Raw genomic sequence first — 17,259 nt, forward strand, 5'->3', positions numbered from 1 at the left:
CTTGGGGGTGGGGGAAAAATGGAGGGTGGGAGTGCCCAAATGCCTCGCGATCGACTGGTCGAGGCCTCACGATCGACCAGTTGATCGCGATCGACGGGTTGGTGACCACGGAATTAGAGTTCTTTGAAGGGATTAACAAACATGCAGACAAGGTGGATCCAGTAGATATAATATACTTAGATTTTCAGAAAGCCTTTGACAAGGTCCCTCACCAAAGGCTCTTGTGTAAATTACTTTGTCATGGGATAAGAGGAAAGGTCCTTTCATGGACTGAGAACTGGTTAAAAGACAGGAAACAAAGGATAGGAATAAATGGTAAATTTTCAGAATGGAGAGGGGTAACTAGTGGTGTCCCCCAAGGGTCAGTCCTGGGACAAATCCTGTTCAACTTATTCATAAATGATCTGGAGAAAGGGGTAAGCAGTGAGGTGGTAAAGTTTGCGGATGATACCAAACTGTTTAGGATAGTCAAGACAGAAGCAGACTGTGAGGGACTCCAAAAAGATCTCACCAAACTGAGTGACTGGGCAACAAAATGGCAAATGAAATTTAAGGTGGATAAGTGTAAAGTAATGCACATTGGGAAAAATAACCCCAACTATACGTACAGTATGATGGGGGCTAATTTGGCTATGACAAATCAGGAAAGAGATCTTGGAGTTATCGTGGACAGTTCTCTGAAAACTTCCACAGTGTGCAGCGGCGGTCAAAAAGGCAAATAGGATGCTGGGAATTATTAAGAAAGGGACAGAAAATAAGACACAGAATATCTTACTGCCCCTGTATAAAACTATGGTACGCCCACATCTTGAATAATGTGTAAAGATGTGGTCTCCTCACCTCAAAAAATATATTTTGGCCTTGGAAAGGGTTCAGAAAAGGGCAACTAAAACGCTTAGGGGTTTGGAACGGGTCCCATATGAAGAGAGGTTAAAACGACTGGGACTTTTCAGTTTAGAAAAGAGGAGACTGAGGGGAGATATGATAAGAGGTCTATAAAATCATGAGTGGCATGGAGAGGGAGAATAAAGAAAAGTTATTTATTAGTTCCCATGATAGAAGAACTAGAGGACATCAAATGAAGTTAATAGCAGGTTTAAAACTAATAAAAGAAAGTTCTTCTTCACACAGCGTGTAGTCAACCCGTGGAACTCCTTGCTAGAGGAGGCTGTGAAGGCTAGGACTATAACAGAGTTTAAAGAGAAGCTAGGTAATTTCATGGAAGTTAGGTCCATAAAAGGCTATTAGCCAGGGATAGAAATGGTGTCCCTGGCCTCTTTTTGTCAGAGAGCGGAGAGATGGCAGGAGACAAATTGCTTGATCATTGTCTTCGGCCCACCCTCTCTGGGGCACCTGGTGTTGGCCACTGTCGGCAGACAAGCTACTGGGCGAGATGGACCTTTAGTCTGACCCAGTACGGCCGTTCTTATGTTATGTTCTAAGTGCTGTGCATGATAGCCTCCTGGCCAAACCAGTCAGGATCACCTGTCAGAGGCTCCAAGATCTACCAGTAGATCCTGATCTACTGGTTGGTGACCACTGGCCTTGAAGGATTTTACTTGGAATAAGGATTAAATGAGAATTATGATCTGTAATGATCTCTCAGTGTATTAGGATTAGCTGATCTGTTTTGTTTATTTTTATTAGTAACTTGCTTTGATCTGTCTGTTTTCACTTGCAATCACCACTTAAATTCTACTTTTATACTTAATAAAATAACTGCTGTTTATTATCAAGCCCAGTGTAAATAATTGTTACCTTGGGGAGGAGGAGGAACCACAGCTGTGAATCTCTCTCTTTCACTGTCAACTTTCTGAAGGGAGGTTCCAAAGAGGATGGAGAGAGGCTGTTCTCAGTAGTGATGGATGGCAGAACAAGGAGCAATGGTATCAAGTCACAGTGGGGGAGGTCTAGGTTGGATATTAGGAAAAACTTTCACTAGCAGGGTGGTGAAGCTCTGGAATGGGTTACGTAGGGAGCGGGTGGAATCTCCATTCCTAGAGGTTTTTAAGTCTCAGCTTGACAAAGTCCTGGCTGGGATGTTTTAGTTGGGGTTGGTCCTGCTTTGGGCAGGGGGCTAGACTCTATGACCTCCTGAGGTCTCTTCCAGCCATAGGATTCTATGATTCTAAAGCAAGCCTTATGAGTGTTCTCTGTGTAAGACTTTTATACAGAGTAAGATGGATTTATTTGGGGTTTTGGTCCCTTTTAAGGGTTGTGTTCCCAAGTGTTATTAAGTCCCTAGAGTTGAGCTGTTGTCAGCATCAGTGTTATTCTGTTGGAGTGTAACAATAAGGTTTTTCTATAGCCACATTGGAAGGCCTAAACTAAAGCCTTCCTCTGCAACCAGACTGAAGAGCAGCAGCCATTAGGTATAAAGCTTTAAGTCACATGCCATCTAAATTGCATTAAAATAGTGTCACATCAGGCTGTGAGAAAGAGATCCTGTTCTAATTGCACCCACTGCCCCAGGTAAAGAAACAGATATCAAGATGGGTGGAGAAAACTTAGTTAACAGCATTTAATCTGGCAAGACACTTTTTATCAGTAGTTGAGGTTGTGGAATCCTCATTCTATGATTGTTGTCCTCACTTTCCTATTGTTTGTCTGTGTGAGTTCTCTCTGGTTTGTAACTGTTTCTGTACTGTATAATTAATTTTGCTAGGTGTAAATCAACTAAGGTGGTGGGGTATGATTGGTTAGGTTATTCTATTATCGTATGTTATGACTGGTTAGTAAAATTATACTTAAAGAAATGGTTAAAGTATAGCTAAACAGGACTCAAGTTTCACTATATAAACTGGGGTCCAAGAAGACCAGAAGAAAAGGGAAAAGAGGAAAAAAGGGAAAAGAAGACAAGGAAAGAGGAAAGGAAGAAAGGAACATCAAGAAGGAGGGAAGAACTGGAAGAAGAACTCACGACTAAGACACAGCCTAAGACCACAACTGCCAGCATTCCTCTACATCACCGTAACGTGCAGCAGTTAAAATCCAGAGAGACTGACCTTGCCTGACCAACAGGGGAAGTCTGTCTGCCTTTATCAGGATTGGTGAGCATGACACTGTGTGCTTAGCATGTGTATTCTTCTTGCTTGGGAATTGTCAAAAAATAGAGAATAAGAATATTACTGTGTTAGGCTCTTTCAGTGGCAACAGATCCTGCAAACTCACAGGAAGTTAAGCCCTATGCCCTAGAAATTGGATACGGGTGGGTGTTTAAATTAACAGGGTTGCAGCTTGAGCTCTAGGAATTGGGTAAAGGTGTGTGTCCCTAAAGTGTGGAAGGGACAGAGAAATTTGTGCGGGTAACAGGGGAGTTGTTACCCCAATCCTGTGCCTTTGCTGGGGAAGACCAGAACTTCTGGCCCAGTGGGTCAGGGGGGTGGGGTTCCTGAGAGGGCAGGTAGGCAGGTTCAGTGGAATAATCAGCAAACTGTGTGTCAGGTTGTGGGGACCTTTTGGGGACCTTTGTGATCAAATGCATCACACCCATATCACACTTTACAGGTTCAAAGTCCTGTACAAACAACTAATTAGTCCTTGGGGGGACCCACATGTATGGCAGGAATTAGTTTCATTTTAGAAAAGGGGAAAATAAGGCAGAGGTCTCACAGCAAATCAGCAGCAGGGTTGGGACTGCTATGCAAGAGGTTCCTGACTCTCCAATCTTAGCCAGGACCTGGCCTCTACTACAGGCTCTGTGCTGCTCTGATGATTAAAAAGTAGCTATAAAGCTGACCTAACCAGCTCTTGATGACTCCCTCTGCTCAGGGAAACCTGTAAGTGCCACCCCCCTCTTTACGCCTGGTGCAGAGTGTAAGGAGGAGAGAAAAGACTGAATAAAAGACACAGGCATCAAGATATTTTTTGCTCCTTTGCGCTGTGATATGTGCTCCTTGTACACAGATCTAAATCAATATTTTCACCTAATTATATCATGCTGTCTCTGAAGAAGACTTCTGCAATGCCAGAGCAGTGTAAAGAGGTCTTTAGTGTAAATGAGAAACAGGACTGTAGTCCTTGATGACTTCTTCATAAATTGTAATTGGAAAGCGTGACGTAGTCAGCTCTGTCATCAAATACCTTGTCTTTGCCACCCAAACTCTGTATTCATTTGCAATTCCAGTTCCTTGAATCAGGAGAGTTAATCATGAACTAAGGTATTAAACATACTGGAAAAGACTCCAGGATTTTCACATTTTATCATTAGTATATAACTTTTCTTCTGAAATGACTGCTATCCTAAACTGATTCGTAGCATTTGAAAACTATGGGCTGGCAGCCTTTTCTATCAGCCAGTTGTAATAGAATACTGGTCAATGCTCATTACCACAACATTCTTTCTAGTCCACTCTGAAAAAATAGATCATTTCAACTATAAAATAATATAATAATATGGAAAAAAAATCAAATCTCATTTTGGTCAAAGAAAAAGCACAGTTTTCTGCTCGAATATAATTTTTCTTTTATGTTTATATTGTATCTGATTCTCCTTTCACTTCAGTTTTACATTACAATAATTCTTTTGACAATTATGTATATCAATTTATAGCAGTGCAGTTGATAAAACAATCAGGACCAACAGGCTTATGGTGTTAAAAGGTGGTTTAATTTAAAGCAGGGTATAGGAGACATACTTGTTAGAGGGTCCCTTTTACTTCCTATCACCAGACAGTATAATTAGTGTATTCCTGGAACCACAACCAAAATGTAGACTAGCTACAATATGAAATACGGGTTTCGGCATAATAACAAAGATGCCTTGATAAGGGCTAACAATAAACATGGGAAATCATGAATAGAAATCACCCTTCCAGCTTATGATCCTATAATAAGTGTTAATGCTACAACTATCTGAATTACTGCAGCAGTTTTCACTGAGAATTTTCCTAGAGGCAGTTACGCTCAAATGTTCTCTCTTCTGATAAACCTACAGTAATGAATGATAGGTTTATTATTCAGTTGATAACTGCTGAAATATTCCATACTGAATTGCCAGTAAAAAGGCTGTGCTAGGAAGTGGGAAATAGAACTTATACTCACAATCTACTTCCAGAATGGCACGGACAGATTTAGTAAGATCTTTGGCTTCTGATGAAAGGGCTGCTGTGACAGTACGGCCATTCCTTCCCAGTCGTGCAAGGAGTGTTTTGGTAGATAATGTGGCTCTCTGGTCACTGGAAGGAACACACAGCAAAGAGATCACATCTATGTAAGATTACAAGGGAAAATGTTCCTTTTAATAAAATAAGGCAGGCATTCTTTTTGCTGAACACATCTCTTGATTTTTTTAAATCTTATTCTACTAACAACAAGAAAAAAAATTATGCTATCAAATGCAGGAGACTTACTGTCACCCTAACAGTACCCCGATGTTAGAGGGCAAAAGGCTCCCTAGCATCTAGCAGTGAGTTTCAGGAGAACAGGTCAGAGTACCCCACCTCACTAATGTCATCTACTATATATTTGAGAGTGCATCTGTGAAGCTGTCTGATTGTCTGTCTGATTATTGAAGAACTCCTCCCAAACAGTAAGAGCAAGGATTACCAAATTCAGTATGCAGGTTCTTCTTATCATATCGTAAAGCAAAGTAAGGGTTTGGTTGTGCCAGGAAAATGGGATGTGCCTGGAATGGGATTGCTTCTCATAAAACAGAAAAAAGAGACAGAATGACCAAGCAGGGAAAAGGGGCTGGATGGGGGTGTGCCCCCTACCAGTCCAGGATTACCCTTGCCCCAAGCCTCCCCCTTCCCCAATTCATACAGGAACATCGCTGGCTGTTCCCCTTTGTCAGGGAGCAAGGGGAAAGTGCACAGTTTGCTGTATTTCTTACTCTGGAAGGGAAGCACAGGGGGCAGACAAACCTGGACCTGCCCCAGCCAGGGGACATGCACGCCCTTCCCCCAGCTATGCCTGCGTGAGCTGCAGCAGCCATGGAGAGGTGCTTCACACTGGCCCAAAGCTTCTGTGGTGAGAGAGGGCTTGGGTAGTCCTCCCTCTCTGCAGGGCAGCCTGAGTACTAAATCCCTCTCTCATGGTCAGCCTCACTCCAAAACAATGATTTAAATGAAGCATGTACGTTTTCATATTATTTTTTAAAAAAACAAAAATCGAGTTAAGGACCAAGCACAGCTAGGTACATGTTCTAGTAATCTATATCTAAGAGATGCAGTGTAAGGTCTCATTGGAAAACTAGTAACATGCTGATCATTAATATTCTTGCATAGTGTGGTAAACCCACAAAAGAGCACACAGTTGTGCTGGAAATACAGGACTAAAATGTGTTCAAATCAGACAAGTGGGAACTTGGTAATACAAGTTTTTTTCCTCAGACGAAGGAAAGGCTGAAGTCTCAATCCAGGAGCAATCATAGTCAATTGGTTAGTCATATGAATACTGGAGGTTGGAGGAACAGATCAACTTGCATGTAGTGGGATAGGAATCAGAATGGACCCTTATCCCCCAGATCCATCACTCCTTTACTCAATATGAACTAATACACTTTATCTAGCTGTATTATACCCTTCAGAAGAATACAGTTCAAAGGTTCACTGGACTATAAAAGAGAAAGCAAAAAACTGCATTATCCTTCACCTTAGGAGACAAAGGAACTATAAAATGTGATCTTCTGATCCCGATCAGTAAAAGTCAGAAAAGAGCCTTGGAGGAGAAAAACCATCTTGTACAGAGACTCTATTTTGCTAGATTAAGTTTTAGTCAATTAGATGCATATTTTTATTTGCTTGTAGCCATTTCTACCTTTATCCCTTTTATGTTGCATCACTTAACTCATGCCTTTTAGTTAAATGCCTGTGTTTTATTTTTACTATAAACTGTCTGACTTAGTGCTGCGTTTGAAGGGAAGGGTATGTTTACTCAGTTAATAAATGGTAATGTATTTTGTCTTTATCTTCTGTGACAGGGGCTCTGCATTACAGAGAAACAACTCTGAAGACATCTGGATCTTGAGTTCACTGACTGCTATCTGCTACGGAAGGTTTGGATTGGCAGATCCTTGAGGAGTTTGACTGGTGAGGAAGACAGAATGGTAAGGCAGGGGACTGACATGCAGCCTAATCTCTGGCAAACTCAGTTTTGCTGAGCAGTGAGTTAACACAGTGGTTTACAGCTCTGGATAACCCCAGCAGTGTGTTACACTCACCCAAAGATTCTACTGGCTTCTCCTTCTGAGTCGCCTATGAAAACGGGGGTATGCCACCTTTGTAAAGAATAAAATGTTGCTGTCACTGTTAGCCCTGACTGGGATTAGTGCATAAGTACATAAAGGTAGAATTTGTTTGCTACTTAACAAATTCTGAGTCTGAGAGCTTCATCTTTCAACTGTCAATGATACAAAACCACCAATAATTTCAGTTAAACAGATTTAACTTTACTAGGATTTTTTTCCTGAATAAGCTTTGCAGAATAGGGTTCTATTTACCATTTATTATTGAATATGAACAAGGAAAAACCTGCTCTGTGAAACAGGATAGAATTATATTGGTATTTTAAGAGGTCAAAGACTGCTCTAAATCCTGTTCAATGCATCTGATCTGCAGCATTTTTTAATTAAAGTAATTCAATTCACTTTCATAAAGTTTAGATAAACATGGTTTCCCTGATTACAGGCTTGAATGCTTCTTTCTTTGTAGCAAAAGCAACATCTGGTGAAAGAAAATGTTGAAGAGAAAAAAATCCTTATTAAAAGGTTTGGGTCTCCAGGAAATCCAAATTCAGATAATTTCTTAATAGTTTCAGGGGCTCTATCTCTGGAAATGTGCTATTAATTACTAATTAATACGGTTTACAAAAGCATCTATCTACGAGGGGTTGAGAGTACGTCTATACTGCATTCCTCTTTCGAGAGAGGAATGCAAATGCAAACGAGCAAAATTGCAAATGAAGTGTGGATTTGACTTACCCATGCTTCATTTGCATAATCACGTCTGTCTGCTTTTTCAAAATACCCTATTTTGAGAAAAGAAATGCAGTCTAGATGTGGTTATTTCGAAACAAAGCCCTTTTTTCAAAATAACCCTTAAACCTCATTTTATAAGGAGTAAGGGTTATTTTGAAAGAAGGGTTTTCTTTCTAAATAACTGTGTCTAGACAGCATTTTTTTTTCTAAACAGGGTATTTCGAAAAAGTGGCTGGATGCGATTATGCAAATGAAGCACGGGAAATTCAAATCCATACTTCATTTGCAATTTCGCTCGTCTGCATTTGCATTCCTCTGTCGAAAGAGGAATACAGTGTAGACATGCCCTTAGAGATTACAAAATAGATTTATCCATGTATATAGTTGATGAGCTTCAGAGTGAAACATGGGGCGGGGCCTTTTGTTCTTTTGAATTGAAAGCTCTTTCAGTAGCTTGGAAAGAGACAACCTGACACTTGGAAATTTCAATAAATTTTAGATTGTGTTGATCCAAAATTGAACTTCACCCAGTTCTGTGACAGACATTGCAGCATGGGTAATAATTTACGTATGTCTGAGAGCTGAGTTAACTTTTATCTCTACACTGGAATTACCTTTGTCTTTGCAAATAATGACTACAATGAGTTTAAACAAAAAAATATTAGGCTGAAAGCATCCACACCCCCTCCCCCCAACACTGATCTCTGAATAGCACTTGTTCCAAGATAGCCAGATACACTAGACCAGTGTTTCTCAACCAGTGGTACGAGTACCCTTAGGGGTACTTGAGAGAAGTCTGGGGGGTACGTCAACACAACTGAAATTTGGAGAAAACTGAATTTTTCTTTTAAGTTTTACGGTACTTTATTATTTGTACTTATTACACCCAAAATTTCATTGCCTGCCCAGCTACGATTAAGTTCTTTAAACAAAGGTGTTGCAATGGTAGAAAAAATTTTTGTGTGTCCAAAATCTATAGGTACTGAGGGTACTTATAATTTTTTTTTTGAAAAAGGGGTATTTTATAAAAAAAAATTGAGAAACTCTGCACTAGACAGACAAAGTTGGTTAAGTAGCTGGAAGTTAGTCATAATGTGGCATTTCTCCTTTTTAGAATGGTTCATCTTCATTTTGCTCTTGAGGTATTAGGATTGTTGAGGACATCCACTCTTTTAGAGGGATTAGCTAGGCAGAAGGATAAAGATTATAAAATGCCTAAGCAGGTGCTTTGTGTTGCAGAAACTCTTGGGCTATGTCTACATTACCAGGTTATTTCAAAATAATAACTCCTGAAATAATTATTTCAAAATAAGCGTATTCCTCTTCACAAGCAGAAGAGAGAGTTACTCATCCTGTGCAGTAACGTCTGTTCTTCGAGATGTGTCCCCCCGTGGGTGCTCTACTTGAGGTGCTGGGCTCATCCCGGCATCGCAGACCGGAGGATTTTCACTATCACTAGCCCCCACCGGACCACGCATGTGCGACTGCTGCCTTGCACAACTCAGCTGAGCAGGGTCCGGTCTTGTCAGTTTCCTCCCAACCGGAAGCATCTGAAAAGAGATAAACAGAAGCTCCGAAGCAGGGAGGAGGGTGGGAAACGGAGCATCCATGGGAACACACATCTCGAAGAACAGACATTACTGCACAGGGTGAGTAACTCTCTCTTCTTCGTCAAGTAGTGTCCCCAAGGGTGCTCCACTTGTGGTGAGTACACAGCAGTGGTCCAATGCTAATATTAACTTGTGCTGCGCTTTGGTCGGCACCGAGGACTTGAGGGGAAACAACGGTGCCGACTGCAACGTACTGGCAGGCAACAAAGCAGCCTCCATAGTCTGGTTGTTGATTGGCTGGAGGCTCGGTGTCGCTGGAATAGCTGGCTGCAGGACAAGTGGAGGCAATGTCAGTGCCGAGAGCTGCACAGGAACGGTGCCCTCCTGCGGCGCCAACTCTGGTGCCGGTGCCTCCGGCATCGGGGAGAGCGAAGCATCAGAAGAAGACGATGCCAGCACCGCTGTTGCGGGTGCCGGCACAGCTGTGCTCATCCACACATGTGCAGGAAATGCTGGTGCCGGGGTGGCCATTGCCGGCTTCAGAACGGCCTTTGGAGACGTTGCTGGCACCGACTCTGCCCGTGAGCCTTTTGCGGGTGCCAGGGTAGAGTCCTTGCAGTGGGCTACGGTTGGGGCCGAGGAACTATGGCCCTTGCCTGACTTCTCCACGGGATTCTGGTCTGTCTCCGCTGCTCAGCTTGACCACGGTCTTCAGAGCCCTGTGGGGGGGGGGTCTCTTGTGTGAGGTAATCCTTATGCGCTTCAATGGAGAGTGACTCAGGCACCCCGGTGTCTGGAGGGTTTGGTTAAATAAGAGGACCCTCAATCTTAGCTCTCGGTCCCACCAGGCGCGTGCCGTCAGCTTAGCACATGTCCATCCCCGAGACACTTAATGCACCGGGAGTACCCATCTGAGTACCCATGGCATCCTGGCACTGGGTACACTTTTTAAAACCAGGTGATCCTGGCATAGTCCTTAATTTTGGTCAGCGGCAACTTAACTCAACACGGGGAAAAAAAGGCTTCCCCCCCCTTTTAAAACTGAACGGGACTACAATTAGGGAGAACAACTACACTAACACTAATAACCAGGGCTTGACAAACGGTGGTGAAACCTACTCACCAGTCCCACACTGCGCATGCGCAAGACCCACAATGCGCATGCTCGTGCCACCGGTGAATGGGGCGACTGGCTGAAATCTATCTCAGTGAGTAGATTCAGTGATTTATTGAGCCCTGCTAATAACGATAAGAAAAAATAAGAACAATCTGAACTAAACTAATCTCCCTTTCTCCTCAGACAGGAGGGGAAGCATAACCTAACTCCGTCTGCGGCCACGGACGGGTGGAAGGAAACTGACAAGACCGGACCGCACTCAGCTGAGCGGCGTGAGGCAGCAGTCATGCATGTGCGGTCTGGTGGGGGTTACTGCTAGTGAAAATCCTCCAGTGTGCGGTGCTGGGACAAGCCCAGCACCTCGAGTGGAGCACCTTCGGGGACACTACTCGATGAAGAAATTATTATTTCAAAATAACAAGCCCACTATTTTGAAATATCAAGCTTGGTAGTTTGGACGTTCGCCTTGTTATTTCAGGAGTCTATAAAAAAGGATCTGATTCTGATCTCACACATCTAAAATTAGCATTAGTTGCCCATAATAAAAATTCCTTATGCCAGTATAAAACCAGTACAAGAATCATCAGCATTTTGACTCAACCTAGTAGTAATAGTAGAGGCATGTTGCATTACAAATGAGAAAGAATGACAACAATGAATGTGCACATGTTAATAACTAGGAAGCAATGAAAAAGGCACCATAGTGGAAATATACTAGGATTTTTCACACCCAAAAGCATAACACATGGTTAATATAGTTTCACTGTGTTCAAGATGCCTTTTGAGACCATCTCCATCAGTGACATTAGTGTTTGCAAGAAATGAGACACTGTGAACCAGCAAATGAAAAGAAAGGATGTTTTAATTCTTCTTTAAATTCAAGTGGTGTTTCTAATCTTCACAAATGACAGACGGTAGGTAATCCAGTTACAACAAACAGTGGACAGTCTGCATTTCTAGGTCATGAGATAACTTTCCAAAAGACTTTCCTGCATGGAACTTTTCTGCTGCCACAGAAAGCATATTTTATCTAAATGTTTAATAGATTGCTTACATTACAATACTATTGTTTGCCTGAGGACAGCTCTGCTAATTCACAAGGTTCCAACAAGACTATAAACAGGCAGACTAATCCTGCTCCAAATGAAGACAATGGGACGTTTTCCATTGGCTTCTGTGGGAGCAGGAGCAAAGTCAGAAGGGAATTGTATTTGTCAAACCTGAGACAAAGCCGCCAACATGCAAAGCAGTATTGTTTTTGGCTCCACTGTCACTTCTCCTACAGCTAAATACTTTTTATTCGAAACATTTTCATTCTGAAAATAGAACAGCAATGTCTACTAAGTAAGGAAAATCAGAAGAAACAGAATTAGACAGATGTTGGTGGCACTCAGAGTGATGATGCTAACTGGTTCTGGAAATAGGCAAGAAGCAGCAAACTTACTTTTGCATGGGGAAAGAAGAAGAGAGAATGCAGTAGCTGGGGCATAGCAGTTTTAGTTGATGCAAGCATGGAGATGCCCATAGGTGGGCTGTGTCTATACGGGTTTTATCTTCAGATTGTTAATGAAAGTGGTAGCCGAAACCTTCAACTCCAAGATCAGTATTGTGTTTTTATTTTCAGTGTTCATAAAAGTAGCATTCAGAAATGCATGGGAGTATAGAAAGAAAACAGCTAAGGCTTAGGAGGAATTCTTTGGCACTTCTAGGCCTGCAACAAAGATTTTCAACAACAACATGTACTGATATATATCATGTCTTTTCACCATATTACAGTCAATTAAAAAATTAAGTTTAGGTTTTCTTACCTTGAAGCTGATAAGGAGATAGAGTCTGATAGTACTTCATGCACAATCTGTTGACAAACAATCCAAGAAATGAATAGTTAATATTTTAATATTTTAGACACCTGTCATTATTTTTGTTGCTTTCTTGTCTACTTATAGATCTTCTTCTCCCTCCAAACTATACACACACTTTGTAGTCCTCTAGCCCAGAGGTGGCAATAATTTTGAATGGGGGGGCCACTCCAAGATTTTGGTAATTGGTCCAGGGCCACACACCACTGTGGAGGGGGCACAGGGTCTGGAATGGCGGGTGGGATGTAGAAAGGAGCTTGGGATAGAATACTGGGATGCAGGAGGCAATGTGGGGTCTGAGATGGAGTTTGAGTGAAGGAAGGGTTATGATCTGGGGCAGCGGCTTGGGTGCAGGGTCCAGGAAGGGGTTATGCGTGCAGGAGAGAGTTCTGGTCTGGGGGAGGGATGTAGGAGGAAATGCAAGGGCTGGGAGAAGGGGGAAAGAGAGGGAAGAGGGTTGGGTGGTGACGTGGGGCAGAGGAATGGGGTGCAGGATCAGGGAGGGGATATGGGTGCAGGAAAGGATTCTGGCCTGAGGGAAGAGTTTAGGAGGAGGTGCAGGATCTGGGAGAGAGTTGTGACCTAGAGGAAGTGGAGAGAGGGGATACAGAGAGTTTGGGTGGTGGCCTGGGGCAGCAGTTGGGGGAATCGAGGAGGTGGGGTGCCAGAGGCAGGATCTGGCTGGGAGGTGTTTATTTAGGCAACTCCCAGCCAGCAGCTTTGCACGAACCTGAGACAGGCTCCCTGACTGTTGGGGTGTAGGGGTGGGGGTGGGAGGCACTGCTCCATGATGTGATTTTGCTCATGAGGAGGCTTCATTTGTTGCTCCTGCTGTCAGCAAACTTTCTCAGCTGGAAAACTGGCCAATGGGAGATTGGGGATTTTGCTAGGGGGCGGGAACAGCACACAAGGCTTTCTCCTTCCTACCCAGACTGCATAGCAATTAGCAGCCTGCTGCTTAAAGCGGCTGCTCTTACTTTGTAGTAAGGGTGCCGGCAAGGTGGCTGCAGTCCGTAGATCCAGCAGCTTGGTGGGCCGGATATGGCCTGCTAGCCCCTTCTTCCCCACCCCTGCTGTAGTCACAGGGAATAAGATAGGTTCTCAGTTTTCTTATAACAGAACCTTATGATTTTTCATTTTATCCATCCATAGCATCTCATCCAGAGATATGTGAATATGAACAATATATTGTATGGTACTTTTCATACAGACTTAATTTCCCATACCACGGATTTTCTCGTACAAAGGCTAATTTGCTAAACCAAACATTTTCCTATTGGTATGCCACTATGTAAGGGATTATAAAATGAAAAATGTCTCAATCTTTATGGAAGTAAAATTGCTCAAACAAATAAGGTATATTGCTGAGATATAAAAAAAGAACACATTAAATGACGTATTTCCCCCAAGGGACTCTTTTGTAAAAGTCTGTTGCACCTTTCCCACATCTGACACTCAAAAACAAAGTCTGGGAGATTTTATTCTATTGGTAGTCAGCACAAGAAGGAGCAATAACAATTTTAAGCTACCTGAAAATTACAGCATGCAAAAATCACCCTATTTTCACAGCCGGGGCAACCCAGGTCCACAATATTGGGGAGGCAAACACAAATTGCCCAAGATTCATTAAAGCACATCAGTGTTGTGTGTATATGAGCTATATGTCCATGCTATCAATCTGTCTTGTATGTGAAATAAATATATGCATAGACCATATCCTTAACTAGTATAAAGTGACACAGCAACACTGAGTAAATGGCTCAGTATAAAATGGTGCAAAACAGGCTGAGTTGGATTAAGTGTACAGCAAGCTACCATTCAGGTTTTTTACTAAGTTTTCAACATAACCTCTGTTTACTGATGTGTATCTGACTCTTAATTTTGCAAATGGGCATTATTTTAACATTTCCAGATAAAGAAATTTGAGTCTAAATGCTAAGATCATAGGTTTTAATGCACAAAAAGAAAATGCTTGTTACAATTAGACACCCAAAAACAATCAAATACCTAAATGGAATTCTGCCTTAACACTTATTTTAGCAAGTTGTATAAAGCTATGATTTTTTTTCAAACTACAATTTTACAAATACATGCATAGTTAATAAATTTGAGGCACAAATATAATAAACACACATCTTTTCCCAAATACAATGCTGCTGGAGACAACAGTGAAAAAAAATTACCTCTACAAACTGTAGCAATTTTTCAGTGGCCACCTCAAAGGTTTTCCTAGCCAATTCTGATTTCCGCAGTTGGCAGTCGAGCACAGTGATTCTCTTTCTTAGATCTTGAATGCTATCCTGGGGAAGAAATTCAGTCAACACTAATTAATTTGAACACTTAATTTTATTTATCCTGTTTGTTATTTTTCTCCCTTTTTCAGTGAACGATAAAGAGGAAATTTTAAAGGAAACAGGAAGGCGGGGAAAAATACTGTTTTATGAAAAGGATCCTGAAGGCCATAAGTGGCCTAAAAATGCAAATGAAGTTTAAAATAAATTCTGAATTTATAAATTAAGATATACTGTAGGTTTTTAATGTCCCCTCAATGCTTTCCTAGATTCCCCAATGTAGCACTCTTTATGTCCTCCATGTTCAAGTAACTGAGAGCTCATTTGCATAAACAATTAGTTTGCAAGCAAAGGGAGGTGTGACTGTACATGACACTGGCCTGCTATATACCAACGCCCTGCTGATGTGTGTTATCAGAGCACTTTCAGGACTAGATGAAAGTGCTCTAACAAACTATTAAGATGTCAGCAAGGTGCCGCCTGGACAGTTGGCTACTGCATGATAGCTTCACACCCCAGGTTGGTGTGAATTAATTGTTCCTACAGACAAGCCCATGTTCTCTTTTCTGCAAGGCCTTTTAACTTTAGATCTGAGAGTGAAACAGTTGAATGAGAAGTTTTAGAATGCTTCTGATTCAGCTAGTCATTGGACGTCCTTGGGAACCAGGCTCACCATTTCTCTTTTTACAACACCCTTTTTTTTGTTCTTTTACAAAAGGCAACATCAGCCTGATGCTGGATCCCACATGCTGATTTGATCATGGTGGGAAGGCCAGTTTTCTATTCCTTTTCTGATAAATTGTGGGATCAAAATGATTTTAAACTCTGAATTAAACTGTTTTTTTGCATTAAAATCTCACAAAAGCAAAGACCCACTGGGGAAAATGAACAGAAATAATAAGGAACTTTAGTTAAAAAAATCTGTGAGGAAAAATGGTCTGGTTTTTAGGGCACTATTAGAATGTGGGAGATTTACATTCATTTCCCTGGCCTACCACAAACTTCTAGTGTGACCTTTGGCAAGTCTCCTAGTCTTTCTTTCACCTCAGTTCCCTCAGTTACATATTTGTAAAATGGCCCTAGACTTGAAATCTCAGGCAGTCTAGTTATTCGCCTAAGCCAAATGGCGCTGGAACAAAAATCTATGTTCAATTATTCTGAAGTCCATAGCTTAGTTTTAGAATGTAAATGATAACATATAAAACAGCATATTTTGTAAAAGCAACACCACTTTAGTTACCCAAGACCTAAAGCTCATGATGCCATCTACATTTTTTTGTTAGTCTCTAAGGTGCTGCAAGACTATTCTTTATTTTTGAAATTTTTTCAGTTACAGACTAATACCCATCTGAAACTTTTGAATCATTCCCTTGTTATATTTGCTAAGAAATGGGGAAAAAGACTTAATTTGTGCACATTTTACACTGCATGGATTATCAATTTGTGAACTAATGAGGTTCCGCTGTATGAAGTTTAAAAGTAATCATCCCAAAGAATGGTTGTGGCAGGCTTTGAGCAAAATTAAACCACTCTGATTTTTCTCCATAGTCAAGTGTAACCCATAATTCAGTGTTTGTTATATGTCCCCCTTTGTGCCTGATCCACACAGGGTCAGAGTCTGGTACAGGTCCATCAACAGAGACTGGCTCTTTAGCTCTACAGGATTCGACCTCTGGTGGTGTTGAATGAAATGGAAGCCACCATGTTTATATGGACATATTTGTTTACTTGAGCTGTGGTCTAGGCAGAGGATTAGAGAACAAAATACTTCCCAGTAAAAGGGAAAGAAAACCCCACTTTCTACAAAGACAAACACTGAAATTACTGTGTAGATGTATTTCTCTTGAAGCTAGTCACCATCTGAATTCAACCTACTATAATATTTGCAACTACTAAAAGTGCTCTGTTACTATTAAGTGCATCTCTATTTAAAGCACCCAGTTTTGTGTGGTAGGATCCCCATTATTCTGAATATCAAAAAGTCTGCTTGATTAGAAAGTTTCTTTTCTGTAATGTATCTCTCACTGTTCATTACTGGAAAAGGAGATGCTAAGCCTACTTAGGGAGGATTTCATAAAATACACCCAACTGCTGCTGCTTTACTAAATACAGTTTTGGTTTCCCTGGCTTACAGATTTTATCAAAAGTCAAAGTAGAGCAAACTCTTCTTCATATACTGTATCTAAAGAAACAAGGTGAACTGTTCAATATCTCTTGCTTACGCTACTGGTTGCATAAATTAAATTTAGAAGAGTACTTCGTATGCTACTTAAGGGGCCTTAGTCTCTACTGCCTTGCTGAGTGCTCAACCACTTATAGAAAGTGGAAGTAAAAGTGGAAGTAAATGGCTACCAAACTGGAATCATAACATTTTATAACAATGTATTTTTTTGTAAAAAAATCTATCATATTTATCATGGTAATGCAAAAGGACCAACCAAGAATGGAGTCCCTGCCCTGAGGAGATTCTAACACCTGTTGTCATCAATGGGAGTGTTACCACCGAACAAGGTGAGTGGAGGAT

The 17,259-nt window shown here is 41.4% G+C and overlaps 1 protein-coding gene across 7 annotated transcripts in view; it reads right to left on the bottom strand.

Moving 5' to 3' along the window:
- Nucleotides 1-17,259, bottom strand: part of STXBP4 (syntaxin binding protein 4) — a 160,635-nt gene that overhangs the window by 64,418 nt on the left and 78,958 nt on the right. For all 7 annotated transcript variants that reach the window (XM_089771845.1, XM_089771847.1, XM_089771846.1 and 4 more), the window contains 3 exons: nt 14,628-14,744; nt 12,394-12,440; nt 5,044-5,177 (listed from right to left, as the gene is read on the bottom strand). In XM_089771845.1, coding sequence (XP_089627971.1) covers nt 5,044-5,177; nt 12,394-12,440; nt 14,628-14,744 — 298 coding nt within the window. The remainder of the gene's footprint in view (nt 1-5,043; nt 5,178-12,393; nt 12,441-14,627; nt 14,745-17,259) is intronic.

Source organism: Pelodiscus sinensis, chromosome 20, assembly GCF_052426305.1.
Source record: "Pelodiscus sinensis isolate ZL-2025 chromosome 20, ASM5242630v1, whole genome shotgun sequence".
NCBI lineage: Eukaryota > Metazoa > Chordata > Testudines > Trionychidae > Pelodiscus > Pelodiscus sinensis.